At 40.4% G+C, this 19,181-nt stretch overlaps 2 protein-coding genes across 2 annotated transcripts in view; both read left to right on the top strand.

Moving 5' to 3' along the window:
- The first annotated feature begins 883 nt into the window (after positions 1–883).
- YIPF4 (Yip1 domain family member 4) lies at positions 884–13,642 on the top strand. The gene is made up of 6 exons (XM_083857262.1): positions 884–1,028; positions 4,467–4,620; positions 7,243–7,414; positions 9,567–9,644; positions 11,347–11,460; positions 12,588–13,642. Exons 1-6 carry the CDS (start codon positions 944–946, stop codon positions 12,723–12,725), a joined length of 741 nt encoding a protein of 246 aa, XP_083713388.1. The 5' UTR covers positions 884–943; the 3' UTR covers positions 12,726–13,642.
- A 3,066-nt stretch (positions 13,643–16,708) lies between these two features.
- Positions 16,709–19,181, top strand: part of BIRC6 (baculoviral IAP repeat containing 6) — a gene marked incomplete at its 5' end in the record, with an annotated part of 172,856 nt that continues 170,383 nt past the window's right edge. The window contains one exon of the mRNA XM_083856975.1: positions 16,709–16,952. Coding sequence (XP_083713101.1) covers positions 16,709–16,952 — 244 coding nt within the window. The remainder of the gene's footprint in view (positions 16,953–19,181) is intronic.

Below are 19,181 nucleotides of genomic sequence, written 5' to 3' on the forward strand. Positions count from 1 at the left end.
TGACTGCTCACCTTTTAAAAGGGAAAATCTGATTATACAAGTATCTGTAGGGGATTTTATATTAAGACGATTTTTAATTGAAAAATAGGTTATGTGCAATTATAGGTGATTTTTTTCCTGCTGCTGCAAGGAAACTGAACATTGTTCTAAAATGTCCACAGAGAACCTGAACCCAAATAATACTTGATACATATGCAAATTTGAGTGATCCTTGGATATGGCAAAGTAGGAACTTCCAGTCATGTTCTCTCCATAAAAACAGATTGGGTTTTACTTGTTAAAATTTTTTTGAGATGGACCTCTCAGGGATTTCCTTTAATGGGATAAGAAGGTTCCTTCTATGAATCAAACCACTGCTCTTATGCTATTTCTGGACCTGTAACTTTTCCAATTTATAATACATTTATATCCCATTGCCAGAAAGCATGGCACTTAATGAAATCTATGTATGAAATAGAATTAGATATATGTAGAACGAATGCCATATTAAGCCTGTTTCCTGGAGACATCTGGGGAAAAAAAATAAGGAAGGAAGGAAGGAAGGAAGGAAGGAAGGAAGGAAGGAAGGAAGGAAGGAAGGAAGGAAGGAAGGAAGGAAGGAAGGAAGGAAGGAAGGAAGGAAGGAAGGAAGGAAGGAAGGAAGGAAGGAAGGAAGGAAGGAAGGAAGGAAGGAAGGAAGGAAGGGAGGGAGGGAGGGAGGGAGGGAGGGAGGGAGGAAGGAAGGAAGGCGGAGCGTTGCGGCGGGGCGGAAGTGACCTCACTCTGGGGCAGTCCCGGCGGCGGCAGGCAGCCAATGGCAGGGGCGGCGCCGCTGGCCGTGGCCCCGTGAGGCGGCTGCGCCCTGCGCTCGGAGCCGCCGCCGCCGGAGGAGGACCCGGGAAGCGCCAGGCCCCGGTCCCCGCTCGCCCCTCGCCGGCCCCGCAGCCCCGCGGAGGGCGGGGAGATGCAGCCCCCGGGCGCTCAGCAGCCGCCGCTCTACGCGCCCAGCAGCGGGGACTTCACCTTCGTCTCCTCGGCGGACGCCGAAGGTGGGTGAGCGCGGGGCCGCGGGCAGGGCCCGCTGGCTGTGCCAGGCTCGGCCCGGCCGGGCCCGGAGAACGGGCTGTTCCCGGGCCGCAGAGACAGCAGGGGCCTTCCTCGCCCTCCTTCCCCCTGGGTTGGTGTCGTGGCTGGGGGCGGAGCGGGGTGGCCTCGGTGGCCGCTGCCCTGGGAGCAGCCCCAGCGTGGCAAAGGGGCCGCTGTCCTGCCCGGCTTCTTTGGAGGCCAGAGCCGAGCTCGTCCGGCTGCGTGACACAGCCCTGACCGCTGTCACTGCCCGCTCCGCTGCCTCCCGTCTCGCTGCCAGCCCGCCTTGTTGTCTTACCCGACATTGTGTCGTATGTTGGCGTCCGCTGTAATGTTGTGCCGGAGTGTCTGCGCCGTGTCCCATTGCAGCGCAGGGGGAAAAGAAGCCGTGTGTGTAATTCAGGGGGTGAAGCGTGGCCCGTTGCCAGACTGCTGCACAAACAGCAGTGCTGTATCGGCATGCCGTGAAGATGAGCCTTCAGACTTCAAAACTGAACATACGGGAGTCAATATCGTGCAAACTTACTTTGTTGGAGGATGATTTTTTGGTTTGTCCCCATTTATATAACAAGGATTTTACTTTCATGTATGTATTTAGTAACTCTTATAAATGTGACTAGGGAATTGTATAAATCCTTACTCGTGTGTCCCACCTTGGAAAGGAATTGCTGAAGTGGAGAAATTACTGTAGAATACCTGTTTTTTAGTGCATTTCACAGTCCTGAGAAGAAATACAAATCAACAGTACAGTCATGACTCTGGGGCTTTTTGTTGCTGGTTTTGTTTTTTTTTTGCTGGTTAGTTTTCCTTTGTTTTGTTTTTCCTTCTTCACCTTGGCCTGAGAAAGGATCCATGTACCTCTGAGCAGAAGCTCTCTGCTTCTTCCCTGGAAGTATTTGTTGGGCAATGCTGAACCCAATCCAGTAAAGCCACTTTTCTGGTAGGTTGTGTTGAATCACACTTGGCTCCCTGTTTTTTATGAACACGAGCAAGGTGTGAACTGCCTGTTCAAGTGTAGCCCTGTCCTCAAAGTGCTGGATAGACTTATCCTAGCAAAGAAAAACACTAGCAACATTAAACATGTTGACATTTTAAAATTAAAATACCATGCATTGCACTCTAATTTTTACATGTTTCTCAAACCTCAGTCTGTAGGAAAAAAAAAAAAAAGTAAAAATTAGCTGTTCTGTTTCCCCATCTCATTTCTGTGGGATGTAGGAGCTGTATGGAGGAAAGCAGGAGAGATGTTCACAATTAGGTCACCAGACATAGTAGAAAGGGCAGACTGTTTACTGTTTTGCCTCTTGTACTGCTTTTTCAGAATTAGAGAGTCAAGACTGTTTTAAAAGCTGGTTTTCTACAATGCTTTGTTGAAATGAAGCATCTGAGAGCCCTTGGTTTTGGGTCTGTGGTGTTCAGCCTGGGGCAGCAGCAGTGAAGGCACCCAGACTCTCGCAGGAACCATCAGTGTCATCAGTTCTTGGCAGATTTTCCAGCGCCCAGTTGGCCCACAGTTTAAAATCTCATTCAAAGCAGCCTGCAGAAGAGGAGGGGACCAATCCTTTTTCCCCGAGGTCTTGCAAAACAGACTTAAGATCATGTTAATAGATTTTATAATTCAAAAGTGTGATTGCAGGTGTTCATCAGCTGCTAAAAGAAGTCTTGGTCAATACAACTTGTGCAGGTGTTTCTGTGCCCCAGCATGGATTACCAGTGGACCCAGAGAAAGGAGAAATACCTGGCTGGTTGGACTGCTGTGTTTGCTTCTTTTGACAGCTGTGTTTATGCACTGAGTAGCCAGACCCTCTCCTTGCAAAAAAGTGTTACGTTGTAGCAGAAATAAATATTTCTTAATGACATAGGGTCCACAATCAAGAGAAAACTTCTGAGGCTTCAGCTTGATGCCCAGGCAGTGAGATTTTTCTTTTTTCTTCCCTCTGTAAACAGCAGAGGAAGGCTTTGCTTGAGTCTGGTGAGAGCAGCGTGTGCTGGGATTGGGACCAGCAAAGAGAAATTCCTGCTTTAAGTTACAATAATCTTTACAACGGTCCTGTGCAGGTGGTGTTCCAAGAATCAAAGAAATGGATCATTAATTCTTATGATTATGAAATAGTTGAAAAGCATTTATGGACTAGCTTGAATCTGAGTGGCCCAGCAAGCTAGTCTGGGAAGGAGAATTCTGTTGAATCAATTGCAATATTAAATAATCCCTGAGCACTTACAGACATGTTGGCTGAAGACATTGAGATTCTGTCACTGTACAAATTTTGTTTCTATAAGACTGTAATATTTCCAGAGAGGATGCAAATGTAATCTACAAATATGGCCTGATGTGCCTCTGTGAGTGTTTCAGAAGTACTTGCTATGGTTAGATGTTTTGGGAAATTTGTGCTGAGGAATTTTAATGTGTGAAAAACTCACAACAATGAAGAAGCAAAACAAAAGCTTTATCTCTCAATATATTTATAGTAAGCTTGTACAAAATATTTACACATTTCTATTTGGATTTTTCCTTCTTAGCAGATAATGGAAATCTATTATTTCCTAAATAATATTATTAATATTATTAAATAATATAATTAAGGGAATAATTATTCCCTTCTTATGTATCTTTTTCTTTCATCAAGTTGCTTAATTTATTTTCCTATACTACTACTTATTTTCCATCTATATACAACTGAATAAAATAAATAAAAAAAAAAATTGGCAATTTTGCCAAAACCAACCAGAACATAGATAAATTGCTCTTTGTTTTGCTTAATGCTGTGGTAGAGAAAGATCATAGTATATCAAAGAGAAGATGTATTACTTATCATTGTCCAGAGCCTAAGGATCTCTGATAGCATTCTTTCTCTAACATTTTCAGCTGCATTGAAGGCAGGCTACAAATTAAAACACCTTCAAATGTTTTCCTTTTATGAAAATTTTGACATAAAAGCAGAGAGTGGTTTTGGCTGAAACAATGCCACTATAAAAAAATGGGTGCCAAAAGAGGTAGAGTATGATCAGAAAAAAGTTATAAATAGTCCACAATTTATAGCGGGATGAGACTCTCATTAGTGTCGTCCTTTTGTGCCTTTAAACACTTAATGATAAAGCACAAATGGAAGCCTTTCTGTCATACCACAACACCATCTCAAAAAACAAGAGTCTCATCTAAAAGCTAAAGCCTGATATTTGAGACCTAACCCAATATTGTTACTATTGCAATAAAACCAGAAGTACACTTTCAAATTATGTATCTGTGAAAGTATAATTTTATTTTGTAGCTTTGAGTGTTTTATGGTGATGACCAACACATACAGCTTCATATGTTTGTTGTTTATCTTCCAGTACTTTTACAATCAAATGGCTTTTGGCAAGACATAAAAAGTTCTGTATTTTTCTCCCTTTTTCTTCAGATCTTAGTGGTTCCATAACAACTCCAGATGTTAAGCTAAATCTTGGAGGAGAATTCATCAAAGAATCTACTGCGACTACATTCCTGAGACAGAGAGGCTATGGCTGGCTTCTGGAAGTGGAAGATGACGACCCAGAAGACAATAAGCCACTCCTGTATGTTGCAATTATTTTTGGATATCTGTCTTTATGAGCTGTGTAGGGAAGACAAGCAACTTTAGACTTTCATTGTCCCACAGCCTTGTGCTGTGACTAGAATTCTGTTTGACAAATTACTTGACCAATGAGTGTTTTCTGGTGCAAGAATGGAAGCATTGTTTCTCATTATGGGTTTTTACCTCCGTAAGTATAAAGCTTATATGGCTTTTCTACTTTTAACTGTTGATCTTGTAATGTTTTAAAAAACATGAGACTGTATTCTTTGTATCTTTTGCATTCATGTTTCTTCATATTGTGGAAGAATCAAAGGCTAAGACAATCCTGTGGGAAGATTCCTGTTAAGTAAATCCCAGTCAGTTCTGTCAGTTATTCTGAAGCAAAAGCGTTGTGAATCATGGTTATTACAGTAGGGATGTTAGAACCAAGGTAGCACAAAGTTTATTATCTTTGAGGCTGCCTTTTACTATAAGGCTAGATTTAAAGGGTGCTAGTGCTGAAGGGTGATAATGTCCTTAAACTGAAAGTCTGGCATCCCTTGTTCTGTTCACAGAAACATGGCTGGCTGAAGAAAGTTTGTATCTTAAGATTAGTACGCCATGAGTCAGGCAGCCTGGTCCTTGTTCTGCACCTAAACAACTTCATTCTCACAGTCTCAGTGTTTTCCTCTGAATTAAACATAATGATGCTTTAAAAAATTGGGGTGAGACAGAGAGTACTCTGGAGAACTCAGATGAGAGTACTGGAAGACAACAGATGCCTGGAGAGCATAATAATGACAGTGCTACTTGAGAACTGGTTTAAATTAAAGTGTGCAGAAGTAGCTCCTTGTGTGAATAAGTCTGCTTTGTGAACTTCTAACTTTTAATTAGGAAACAGACTGGTGTAGTGAGGTGACAATGTAGGAATTCTGACTTTTGTGTAATTTTGTTGTTTTGATTATCCCCAGAAACATGTGTCATGAATTCTTACAATCTGAATCCTATTAAGGATTGAAAGAACAGCAGCCTGCTAAGGGAAGTTCACCAATGCAGTGCTAGCGTGAAAATGTTTTGTTCAATAAAGTGAGATTATTTTTTTTTTTTTTTTTTTACTTTCTCATTGTGGAGCCTTACTGCAAACATTTGTTTCCTGATACAGCTACCATCACTTTCAGGGGAGGGAGCTGTCAGCTTCATGCAAAAGACAATTTATTCACATGAGAAACTGTCAGAAAACCTAGACAATGAAATTATTTCCTTGCAGCAAATACTTGTATTACACAGTCTTTAGAGTAAAGTATAGGTCTGCTGCATCCTTTTTAGATAAATGGTGGCAAACAGATGCTTCCAGTTTATTCCTTAGATTCAGGGATGGTTAAAGAACAAATTTTGTTACTTAGTCATCAGCTAGTAATACCACTTTTGAAGTAGCTTTAGTAATAGTAATCCAAAAATTGCCTTGAGGGACTGAATTAGCAGTATTTGATTTTTTTTGAAACAAAAGTTGTGGTGAATCACATCTTTGCATTTATTTCTCACTTCAGCTTTTGTGAAGAAAAAGCCAAAAAATCAAAGCCTTGGACAAAACCTTCATAAATGAACTTAGGATATAATTCTACATTTTTCTTCGTTGTGTTCTTAAATGTAGAGCAGTATACCTGCTGGAAATCTCTTGCAGCTCTTCAGAGCTCCTTATCATGACTGAGGTTCTGCACATAAAGAAGTGGAATTGCCCATTACTTGCAAAATCTGATTGCTTCCCCATTAGGCTAGTACAGTCAGGGCAACATGTACTAGCTTGGAGTCCTGGGCAGAAGAATCTTCTGGCCAATTTGTATCTGCTTGCAGAGTTTGTCACAGGAAGCAGAGAAGGCAATGATGGAAGGACAAGATCTGTTGATACATATTGCTGCTAGTTCATTTTACCCATAGTGGAAACAAGCTAGAAATTAAACAATAGGCATAAACTGGTCTGTTGAAAACTACTGTTCTTGAAGGAAGCTAAACTCCAATTTATTTTAAAAAATTGGTTTTACATGATGTATTTGAAATGGTGTAAGATTAGTGAATGTAATGGTATTTCTTGCAGAATTTGAAATAAAATATTTTCATAAGTGTGCTCATGGCAGAGAGCTTGGCATAGGAATACACAGGAATTCTTTATGTATGCATGTCTTTGACTTGTAGTTACAATGATACAAATGTGTCAATGTCCTAGTGTGTCTGAAAATAGACCTCCTATATTAATGCAGACTCTCAAGGTATCACAGAATGGTTTGGGTTGGAAGCAACCTTAAAGATCATCCAGTTCCACCCCCCCTGTCTTGGGCAGGGACACCCTTCACCAGTCCAGGTTACTCCCCATCCAGCCTGGTCTGGGTATGCTGTGTATGTTTTCTCTTCTCAGTCATGTAGTTTGTTTGTGAGTAATTAAATAAATCTGTGTCCCACCAGTTACTGAATGCAGCAAGAAGGTAAGGTCTTGCTTTACTGTGGACAGGCTGTTCCTTTGCTATTCGTGGCTCCTTGTGGCTGATAGGAGACTTGCTCTGTAAACCTACTGTTTGCCCCTGTACTTATTTTTTTAGCTCTGTTTCATTACTGTGGTGTATAGTAATGGTCACTTGCTTTATTATTTCAGGGAAGAACTGGACATTGATCTGAAGGATATTTACTACAAAATTCGATGTGTGTTGATGCCTATGCCATCTCTTGGGTTCAATAGGCAGGTAGTGAGAGACAATCCGGACTTTTGGGGTCCTCTGGCAGTTGTCCTCTTCTTCTCAATGATTTCATTATATGGACAATTTAAGGTAGGTGTAAATCCTCTGCCTAAAAAGAAATCTGAACTAAATTTGGGGATGTGATTGCTAAGCAATTTGCATTCTTACGTAGGTAGAAAGTCTTTTTTCACATACTAATGTGGGGCATTTCAAGTGCTGTTTCTCAAGTTAATGTGTAGAAAGACAGCAGTTAGGAATGCATTAAATAGCCCACGGGTAAGTTAATCATGATGACATGTCAAGTTTGTTTTTATACAGTAAAACAAAGGAAAGATGTGGTTTCTAGAGGAACCAGATTGATACTAATGGGTTTATAGTCATACTAGTGAATCTTTCCATTTTAATTGTGACCTTTTGTTAACTTGCTTTTTATTACTAAAAAATGTTAGCGAAAAGCACTTGTTTGGATGCCATGAATTCTAATTTCCTGACAAATAAAGCTGCTTATTTAATTCATACTATGTGACTGCTGTTATCTGGTATATTTAATCCTCATTAGTGACATTTGCTATTTTGTCCTCCCAGCTCAGTTTCAATCAAATAACTTTCCTCTGGTCAATAGACTTTTTCCATAATTCCTTTTGAACTCCAGAGGCATTGTGCATATTTAATTGACTTCCATAAACATTGTTAGCTTTTTTCTTTATGTTCTGATTAAAATAAAGAAGTGTTATCATTTATAGTAACATTTTGAATGTAAGCCTAGGTGCTCCTGCATTGGAAATCTTTATGACTAAATGTGTGGTTACAGTTGTTTAGAATGTGACCAAGTATGGCAATAAGCCATATGTAAACCTGCAGAATGTGCTTATGCAAGGATTCTTGTGAATGGTGGGATAAAATCGTTCCCTTTGGGACCTCTGGCTTCCATATGGTGTACCAAATGCTGACTAAGAATTCAGTCTCAATATCTTGTCTCTATGAGGCTTGAAGTGAGTAGACTAAACTTCTTTATTGTTCAAGTCTTCTGGGTGGACCACTCACCTGTCTCCTTGGCAAAGCAAGGGCCATTCCCTGACCCTGTGACAGATGAACCACCTCCTGCAGTTTGTCTGTCTCCTGTACAGGAACACTGGGGCTCAGGTTTCTTAGGAACAGTGGGTTTACCATATGGATGCAAGAGTGCTGTGTATGTATGAGGAGGGAAAGCTAGAAGCCAGCAACAGCATGACTGACAGCAGCTGGACTAGATGAACCAAAACTCTCTAAACTGGAGAGAGAGGAGCACTTCTACTCTAAGATTTTAATCTGGTCCTCTTCTTTTAGTCAGTAGAGGGAAACAGGAAGTAAAAGGAGGTTGTGTGCCATTTTCACAAAGAGTATAAAGCCACTATATATATATTTTTAGTGCTGTTGTGATTTTTATCTGGTTTTTCCTATTTCATTCTTCTGGAAATATGGAACTTCTAATTAAGCAAAGTATTGATCTGAGTACTGACTTAATATTTTAAGTTCAGTCATTTTATGTTTGGAAATACAGAGACTGGACTTCGACTGCTGTTTCCTTCTAAAAAGGCCTTTCAGAAAGGAGAGCCTTACTTCTAGTCCTCCCAGTGGCTCGACACCAAAACCAGCTAAGTTAATTTGAAGGTTCTTTTAAGCCAGAGAATGATTTTAGGATTTCTTCTGTAGTTTAAGAGCAGAACTATGAAAGAAGCAAGAAAAAATGACAGACTTGGTCTCAGGAATCTGAGACTCTATATAAAGTTATCATCATCATCAAGTTCCACTAAGAATTAAAATCCTATGTCTTCTGAGCATTCTCAGTTTGAGTAAAGGATAAAGTGACATCTTTATAAGTGAAAGAAGGAGAATTCCAGTTCCTTGTATTGGTTGGGCTGACTTTTGAAAACTGTCTGAGCCCATATTTTGTAATAGATGAGGTATGAAGACATTTAGGGTAGTTTTAACTCAACTTCCTATTCCTGTTACAATACTTACAGAATACATTGCATGTGCATTCTGTGTACACCAAATTTACCATTAATGTGATCCTGTAAATGTAACCTCTGAACTCCATTTGCTAATTACACTGTGATACTAAACATTATTCCTGTCACAATTCAGAATTCATTTTTGCATAATAAAATCCTTGACTGCAGTGCAAGTGATTATGGAAATGGATTTTCCTTTTTCACAATGACAATTACTCATATAAATGAATTGTTCTTTATCTCTTAAGGTTGTTTCTTGGATTATAACTATTTGGATATTTGGATCTTTGACAATTTTTTTACTGGCCAGAGTTCTTGGAGGAGAAGTAAGTACCTATATGTGAAAAGGATGTAGAGAGAGGTAATGTCAAGTCTCTTGATGATGTTTTTCAGCAGTAGTTGGGTTTTCTTGGTGCTTGGGTTTGGATCTTGTAGCCAGATAAGAATGGATGCAGTTGCTAAGTGTAAAGTCAACATTTCAGGTTTTCAGTCTCCAAAATTAAGTCTAAAATACAGAGATCATCAACTAGCCTCTTGGTGCAATGGATGGTGTGCTTGGAAGTGACAAACAGTCTGGAAATTTGTGCTGTGAATCCCAGAAATTCTAACAGCTTCCTGTGGTCCAGAACTGAAGTCCATTCTTCAGGGAACAATGCTTTCAAGTTTCTGGTCACTGTACTAAATGGAAACTTTTGTTTTGTTTTGTTTTAAATGAGGGGCTAACAGCAGTTAGATGTCCTTGTGTTTAAAGCATTTGCCAGTGTTTGTTTCCATCCCTGGCCTGATGCAGTTCAAGCCCGTTAAAGTATGAAAGCCAGGGTGTGTTTCTCAACCTCAAAGCCAACTGGAGCTGTGGCCTGCATCCCTTTCTCCAGCTGCTTGCACCAGCAGGGTTGGAATAGCTGCTTGAGCTGTTTACAAATTGACTCATTAAGCAATTCAGGTGTAAACAACAAAAAATGACTTACAGCAAGGCCCACAGACAGCTGCAGTGCAACAGTCAGGAGGATAAAACATCTTAAAATGGATCTGCAGCATAAAATGTATTGAACTGTGTTGTGAAGAACTAACTATTCAGTGATGCTTGATTTTTATACTTGTACTATGAATTTTGCATTAATGATGCACCAGTGTTGTTGAGGTCCTATGTTATTTACTTCACATTTTTTAAAATTTTCCTTTTAATCATAATTGCTAGAGTCTTCTTGTGTGAATGCTGTTTTGAAAGAAGTTGTTTTTATAAATGTGATTGCATGGTATTTCTCCATTTCAGCACAATCCAGATGCCCTTAAATCAATCTGGTTTGTGGCTCAAAATGGGAAATTATCAGTCGTATAAACTGGAGAAAAAGTATAGATTTGCAGAGCTTGTCATGAAGGATCATCATCCGCAAGAAACTGCTTACAAGATGCCATTACTTTTCCTTTTACATCCAAGAAGCCTAGCTGTGCACAGGAACATTTCAGACCATAGTAGGGGAAAATCAGACATTTCCTTCTGAAGCTAAAATAAGTTATAGAAGTACTTGGACCAACTCTGTTCTAGATAGTAGCAAAAAATTGAAGCTGGAAGTCAGAATTCTGTGCCGTACAGGGATCAAGTTTTAAGTTTTCCACTGATACCAAAAACATTAATGAGCTTTATGTATTTATTTATGTATTATGGATATGAATATGTTAATGCAGAAAATTATGTCTTTGCTGCTTTTGACAACCAGGGCTACAGCTGGTCCTTGAGAGGTCAGTTGCAATTCTGTGCTCCTGGGTATCATATGTAATGCTTCCTTTGAAAGTGATCATTTACAGTGTTCTTGGAAAAAAAAAAAAAAATACAACCTATGTGTAAATCTTACAGTTCAGCATACCAAACCAATTTTTATACTAGCAAGCCTCCTTTATCTGAAATTTCACGAGTATAACACATTAGAATTGTTATTGTTATTCATAGTGTTATAACAAGAACAAATTGTATTTGGCGACAGAGATTGAGAACTGCAAAGCTTATTTTTATGTGCTTGAAAATTTCAGGTTGCTTATGGCCAAGTTCTTGGTGTAATAGGATATTCTCTACTTCCCCTCATTGTCATAGCACCTGTACTTTTGGTGGTTGGATCATTTGAAGTTGTTTCTACCCTAATAAAAGTAAGTTCGTATCATCTATTGAGAATTTATGTTATTTTTAAGTCTCTTTCTTAACACTTTAAGTAATCTGCTCAGGAAAACATAATGATGTGTCAAAATTTTCAGAACTACAAAGTGAGCTCTGTGATCCTTTTGGTTAACATGGTTTGAAATGCTCCATTTGAGTGCTTGGGGATATACAGTGCTGTTGCCATAACAACACCTGTTGTTACTAGAGTAGCTTGTATTTAAGTATTTTGCTGTGCTCTAATAGTTGCATTACAAAAAAGATGAGATTCTTATTTTGAGAAGAGAAAGCATAATTAGACCTCAGAATGAAGAAGCTGAAAATCAGCTGTTCTCTCCCTTCCCCCATCATCCAGATTATTTTTAGTCTCTGCAGCATGAATATGACGTCAGTCATTGTTCTGAGACCTCCCCATAGTGGTAGCAGTACAAAGCTCTGCGTACCCTTTGCACAGAAGGTAAGGATTGTTCTGATGTACAGATGGGGAATGTAAGGCACAAAGAATAACCTGCCTGATACCACCTGCTGCTGGACACCTTTCATGGAACCAGCAACATTCCCTAAAAGATCCCAGAACGACATAACGCTCTTGAACACTTCCAGTACTTCTTAAACCCCTTTTAGGTAGCCTTTGAAGTTACTGCTGAGCCTGGGAAGGTTAACTGATAAAATTCTGTTATGAGCTAGGTTTGTTCTGTTGGTTTCATTATTTCTGTCCCTTTAGCTTGTTGCCTAATAGTATAATTGCAGTAAAACTAGAGTGTATGATAAATAACAAAATTTCTGTATTTGAGAATTGATAATCTGTGATTACTGATAAATGATAGTGAGAACGTAAATCATTAACTCACCAGTTAACTAATATATAACTTCAAAATAAATATATGTTCATGAAGCCTCTGTTACTTTATTACTACTGACACTCGTGTGTTAACTTCAGGGTGAATCTCTGCAAGGTTCTTATCTTTGCACCACTAGTATGAAAATGCATTACAAACCCCAAATGGCCAAAACTTCTTGGGCTGTGACAAGTATTACTTATGGTTGGCTCTGTGTTATAGTGAGAGAAGTGATTTTTACTGTGGTGGTGTCAGCTAAGACTGTTCATCTTCTTTTTCAGTTATTTGGAGTCTTTTGGGCTGCATACAGTGCTGCATCATTACTAGTTGGAGAAGAATTCAAGACCAAGAAACCCCTTCTAATTTATCCAATCTTTTTATTATACATTTATTTTCTGTCCTTGTATACTGGGGTGTGATCTAGTGTAAGATGTGGCCAGAAACCCTATTTCAGTCAATTGCAGACTGATAGTGTGCAAGATTAAGAAGGCTGGAGATAATACAAGTGACTGTTTTGTATCCAGTTGTCGAGATGTTTTAAGACGGAAGAGCATATTTGTGTATATTATTTAATGAAGCAATTGTAGCTATATAGATTTGTATCGAAGTTCTAGGTTTGTTTAAGACTCTTCAGATTTTAATGAACAAAATAAAAGAACCTTGTGTTTTATAGCAAAGCGTAGCAAAACTGCAACTCAATACCTGTGCCAAAAGCACTGGGACCAGATTATTATATTCAAGAACTAAAAATGAGAAGTTAACTGTTAACAATCTCAAAGTGCAATTTTTCTTTTGAGCTTAAATACAGCTGGCTTTTTTTGGCACAGCAAATTCTGTAGATAATATATATTTATGAAACAGTCCTGATTGTTCACAGAATAGTCTGTATAATCAAGACAAGAAGATACTACTTTTAATTTAGTGCCTCAATTACTGTGATTTGGCCGTTGAGTTTTTATAAATTCCAATTTGTTTTCAAAACATGTATATACTGTGTATTTTGTATCTATGGCTCGTGTGTACCGTAAATACTCCTTGGTTAAGGATGTATATTGGGTTTTTAAAAATTGAAGATACAAGTATTTGAAGTTTTCATTTACTATCTCTGACCAAAGGAGCAAGATATTTACTGTGTGACATAATTAATTAAAGTGCATATTTAGAGAATCAAATTATTTTACTTAAAAGTATAAATTTACCGAGAAATGGGTGAACACCTTTCTCAACTCTAGTGCTGGCCTGATGTTGGAGGAAAAAAAAAGATGATCTATCAAATTTGTGTGATCTTTAAACAATGTTATTTTATGATGACAAAATAAAAATATTGCTTCCCTAACTGTTTTACAACATCTTGCTCTGTTTTGCTTTTAATAGCATGGTATTCAACATGCATCCTTTTTTTTTTTTTTTTTTTTTTTTTCCCCACCAATACTGTTAATCCCTTGTAAAGAGAAATAAGAAAGATTTGGAGGGACAGATTCCCCCTCCACTAAACGAGGCAGAGTTACAGCCTTAGTAACAGTTAGAGTCTTGCTAATTTTGACTCTCCAAGGATTATGTAATAATGTGATGACATGTTAAATATTTCCTGTGTACTGTGTTGATTGCTTATATAATGGTCCTTATGGTAATACTTCTTCACAAGGGAAGTCCACTGAAGTTCACTCTGTATGGTGCTAACGTAGGCATTTGCAATCTTAAGGATTTAGTATCAACAAACAGCTCTGAAGGTTTGGGGTTTTTTTATTCTGGGAACAGAAAAAAAGCATTTCCCATTCTTCTCTCCTTCTCTCCCTGCCCCCTTTTTTTTTTTTTTTTTTTTTTTTTTTTTTTTTTTTTTTTTTTTTTTTTTTTTTTTTATGCTACAAATAAAAATCAGCCATGACAAAGTAATAGCGAGGGCTGTCTTGGATCCCTGATGGACATATTTCCATATCAGAACTGTAGTTTTTCAGCTTTTTAGACTGTGTAACTAGCCAGCTTGGTAAGTTAATTTTACCAGTCATTACGGATGCAAAATACATAATTAAATTCCAGCTCTCGCCCAAATCTTTAGCTTATTCAGTCTGCTTTCCTGGCTGATGCTTGTCTTGGTTTTAAACAGAACCACTTGAAGTTAGTGCTGGACATAAATTGTAGTGTTAATACTTGAGCTTGTAATATATAAAAACAGAAAAATTGGTAGTGATTGACTTTTCACCTGATTCTTGATTTCTGAATAAGTTGTGGTGGAATTAATCCAAAGTGGTACTAAATAAATTTATACCAGCAGCAGCAAATTTACCAACAAGTGTTTTGAGAGCATTCATCCACATGCTAAAAAAAAAAGAAAAAAAAAGAAAAAAGAAGTTACAGTCTATTACAAACAAAACATATAAGCTTTGGAATCTTGCATGATAATCTGGTTTTACCTCTTTTTTCCATTACTTATATATATATATATATTATTTTTTTTTAACAGGAATATCCAACTATTATTTTAAGACTCCACCCAGCCCCTGTGAACACGTTTAACTTCTGTCCCCACAAAGGTGAAGGGCAAGAACACCTTTAGGTTACGAGGCTGTCAAGAGAGCTTTAAGCTTAGTTCCTCTTTGCATCGTTGTTCATGAGGTGTTCTTTGCATCTGAACTGACTATGAATTATTGAAAGGATGCAAGAATGTTCTATTGAATCTCCAAATACCTCCCTTTCCTGTAATGTTCTGTGAAATTTATAGTTGGAATTTTAACTGTTCCTTTCCACAGACTTGGCACATGTGTGATATGCAATGTAGATATGCACTTAACATAGTACATATTTTGTACCCAATTGCAGATTTGCACCTTTTAATCTTAGTATCTCTAGGGTCACTTTTTGCATATGTTGTGCAAGAAACATACAAACAGCTCTCATATGATTCTGATAGTTTGTAATAACTTTGCATTCAACAAACTCATATTTTTAGATGAGGTATGTGTGTAAATACAAGATGTATTTTATAAAAATTTTGAATTAAACTTGTTTACAGAATGTATGAAGCTCATTTATATTTACTGACTTAATACTGAATAATTAATACTGATTAATTAAGACACGTCCATGTTCCTGTGCATGCCACCAATATATTGATGCTCATACATAGCGCCAATGGCTTTGAGGCTATAAATAAGTTTTTGTCATAATCAACATACTACTTCACTCTGTCAAAACTAGATACTTAGAACACGTCCATCTAGCAAAAAAAATTGCTTTTCTGAGATGCAACACCTCATTTTAGGGTGGTGACATGGGTATCACACCTTGGTGAGACATCAGTTTTGAGTGATCTCTAGAGAGCAGTAGACATGTACATCTTGTTTCCTCTTCAACCCATCAGACATACTCTGCTGTTCATCAGAAAAATTAAACTTACTTGCAAAGTTGATGAAATCAATTGTTGAGACAACATACAGTTAGAGATGTGCTGTAATTTTCTCATTATCCTTACTGGTGCTTAATGTTTTGTGTGAAGCACTACAGCAGTTTAAAAGCTGCTCCTTTTGCTCTCAGGACAGTTTTGATCAGCCTGGGTGGCACACATACCCATGGGGCTTCCCTTTGGTTTCCTTGTTTTTTCTTCACACACTCTATTTCTTTAAAAATTAGCAGCCTGTGCTAATTTGAGTCCTGCTAATAAAAATATTTTGTAGAAAACTTTGTATTTGAAGATTAGCTTTAAGACCATCAGTAGCCTAAAAGCTTTGTGAGATATTTAACATGTTACTTAGCTCAAATAAAGCCCGTGGCAGATAAAGTGTGCAGGTAGGCTGAGCTATACGAACCGAATTGGCGTTTGAGTGGGCGAAAGGGGAAAACCCCAACAAAATACAAAACGTTTTATTAAACTCAGGTCATTTTGGAAGCAGTGCTTCAGAGCAGGACGCTGTGGTGGGTGCAAGGGCCTTTCCCAGGGCCTCCCCTGGGGCAGAGGAGCTGAGGCTTGGCCGGCACCGGCGCTGGGGCCGGGCACCGGGGCTCCCCCGCACACTCGGGGTCAGAACCACACACGGGCACGGAGGCCGGGGCAACGGGCTCGCCCGCTTTCGACCCGAGTTTTGTCCCAATCGGTAACGACACGGCAGCGGCCAGGGCGGGGACAGGGACGGGGCCGGGCCCGGGCCCGCGGCGGGAGCGCTGTGTGGGCGCGGTGTGTGTTGCGCAGGCGCAGCCCCGCCCCGCCCCTCGCGGAGCGCCCCCCTGTGTCCCCCCCCGTCGGTTCCGCATCCGGCGCGGCTGTGTCACTTCCCGCTCACGCGGGCGCTCTCCCTTTCCCCTCTCCCGGACCCGGATGGTGACTGGTGGCGGCGGCTCCAGGGACCGTCAGTGAGCGCCTCACCGCGGGCCTCTTGTCCTGAGGGCGGCGGCGGCGGCGGCCGCGAAGATGGCTGCGGCGGCCTCCTGCTCCTCGGCGGCGGCGGCGGCGGCGGCGGCGGGGCCGGGCCCCGGGCCGGGCTCCTGCGAGTGGCTGCTGCTGCGGGACGGCTGCCTGCGCTGCGACGCCGACGGGCTCTGCAGCCTGTGCTACCACCCGGCGCTCAACGCCATCCTGGCCGTGACCGCGCGCGGCGCCATCAAAGTCATCGACGGCACGTCGGGGGCCACGCTGCAGGCCTCGGGGCTCGGCGGTGAGCGGGGAGCGGCCGGGCCGCGGGAGGGACCCCTCCGGCCTATTGTCACCCCGGCTGCTTTTCCTGGTGGGGCCGCCGTCCCGGGGGTGTTTGAGGAGAGGCTGGACGCGGCACTAGTACCGTGGTCCGGTTGACACGGTGGTGTTTGGTCGTGGGCTGGGCTCGGTGAATACCGGAGGTGTTTTCCAACCAGAGCCTGTGGTTCTGTGTTCCTGCCCTTTGGGGCAGAGATACTCGTGTAGACGGCGCCCAGCGTTTTACTTCTGTAAAGATTAAATTAAATGGGGATGGAGGGCTGTGATGTATAGGGTTGTATTCTTTAATTCTGCTTTTGCAGGTGTTGTTGTGGATCATGTAACACCGAACCTTGCAAAGATTAGAAGCAGCATGTTAGGCAGGACAAGCATAGTTCTAGTTCTTATTGATATGTGATACTCTAATAGTTTATTTATTTAGCCTTATTCTGGTTTTTAAGAAGGCTTGCTGCTTGAAAGTGTCACTTGTCCTATGGCTTAAAACGATTTAAGATTGGAATCCTTTATGGAGTTGTTTGGTGGTATGTTTTTTGTGCGTGTTTGGATATCTCTTTAGGCTGTTGAGTGTCCTGGCTGTCTCTGGTGTAGTAACCATGTCCCTGCTGTTGTGTTCAGCAGGCACGATCTGTACTGGCTCGGTGGGGGCTTGGGCTGTAGCATCTCCATAACTATGGAACAACTTTTTTTGTTGACCGTTAGTGTTTTTGCACTGTTAATAAACTCCGTAGAGTTCTGTTAATAGCTCTGTAGAAAAAGCTCCGTCTGTCATTAACAGCTTTTGTTCATGAATGGCTTTTAAACTGTGTCACTGTGAGAATATTGGCGGTGGGTGGTGTCTCCTTGTGAGCCCAGCCCTTGGGATAGAAAGATTCCGGTTGTGTTCCTCCGTGTTCAGGTTCTCCTTACAGTCGTGTGTTGCTGATGGGATGTTGCTTTGCTGAGTGGTGCTGGTGGAAGGTTGTTTGCTGCCTGAACGTGCTACAGTAGTGCCAAGAACCACATGGGAATGCCATAGCCTGGGCAATATGTACACTTTCACCTTGAAAACCACTAACTGCGTTGCAATGTCAAACTGAAGAGAACAGGACAAAAATTGCTGATTTCCTTTCATAACTCAAAGTTGGTACGTTGTATGTAAAGGTTAAGCATTTGGAGTAATTGAGAAAAAAAAAAGTTTTGTGGGATTATTAAGAAGGTGCCAGCTGCTTTTGTTTTCAGTGCTCTCATGGAGAATGAGGCTCTTGTGTGATGTTTCCTGCATTGTGCAGGATTCAGATCACTCTGCTTCTATAATTCCCTTCCATGCTGTCTCCTAAAGTGCTTTTTTTATTAATAACTTTGTTTCTTTTCTTCAAGCTATTGCAGGAATTTTAAAATTGTTTTTCAGTTGTGGATGGAGAGGGCATAAATCGAGGACTTAATTTGTAATTGGCTGTCTGTGTAGGAGATGTTTAATTCTCAGATACAGAAAAGGAAGTGAACTGTAAATGGAAGTGATTCTACACTTTTGCTGTGATAGAATCCTTGCAAAGGATTTGACTCAGTATTCAAAATGCTAATGGCAATTCTCCCCTAAATAGTAACTATTTGAAAGAAACATATTGCTTTGCTCCTGTTACGTACATTCAATCATGTATACTTCCTTTAGTGTCAGTCTTCTCCGTGACAGCGTGCCTGTAAAAGATGAGTTCTACTCCTCCTCACATAAAACAACAGAATTGCTTGCAATCCACCCAGATTTTTTTCTGTGCAGTAGAGCTGATGATTATATTACTGTGGAAAAAAAATTATAACCTTAGCTTAGTCTGAAGAAACTTTAGGTGAATTTTCTTATAGATTCAGGCTGGCATGGCTGTCAGAAATCTGGTTCATCTCAGCGGTTGGTGTCTGTTCAGCTATTAGCAATCCTGTTCACTCTGGTTCTCTCTCTGTTTCCTCCCGTCTTTGGGAAGAGAAGGAGAAGGGAGTTTAGCTGCTCTCTGATGTCTGCCTGCCCTGTACAGTGTGAGCTCTTTTAATGTAGGATAGTAGTAGCTGGACAGGCAGACCTGTAGGCCAGCTCTGTCCCTGCTCCCTCCCCTGCCATAAATGACAGGTCAAAGGATATTGTTGCTTCAGGGACTTCTGGTACTATAACTAAAAATAGAGTCTCTAGGAATTAAAACTGCTTCTCCTGGGAGACTGCTTGTGT

This window comes from Zosterops lateralis (assembly GCF_965231275.1).
Source record: "Zosterops lateralis genome assembly, chromosome: 3".
Lineage (NCBI taxonomy): Eukaryota > Metazoa > Chordata > Aves > Passeriformes > Zosteropidae > Zosterops > Zosterops lateralis.

Bases quoted from the DNA above. Each gene is read 5' to 3' on its own strand.
- YIPF4 (XM_083857262.1), top strand. From the start codon at position 944: ATGCAGCCCCCGGGCGCTCAGCAGCCGCCGCTCTACGCGCCCAGCAGC. The intron at 4,621-7,242 runs GTATGTTGCAAT...TTATTATTTCAG, and splicing joins GAAGACAATAAGCCACTCCT to GGAAGAACTGGACATTGATC. The intron at 11,461-12,587 runs GTAAGTTCGTAT...CTTCTTTTTCAG, and splicing joins TTGTTTCTACCCTAATAAAA to TTATTTGGAGTCTTTTGGGC.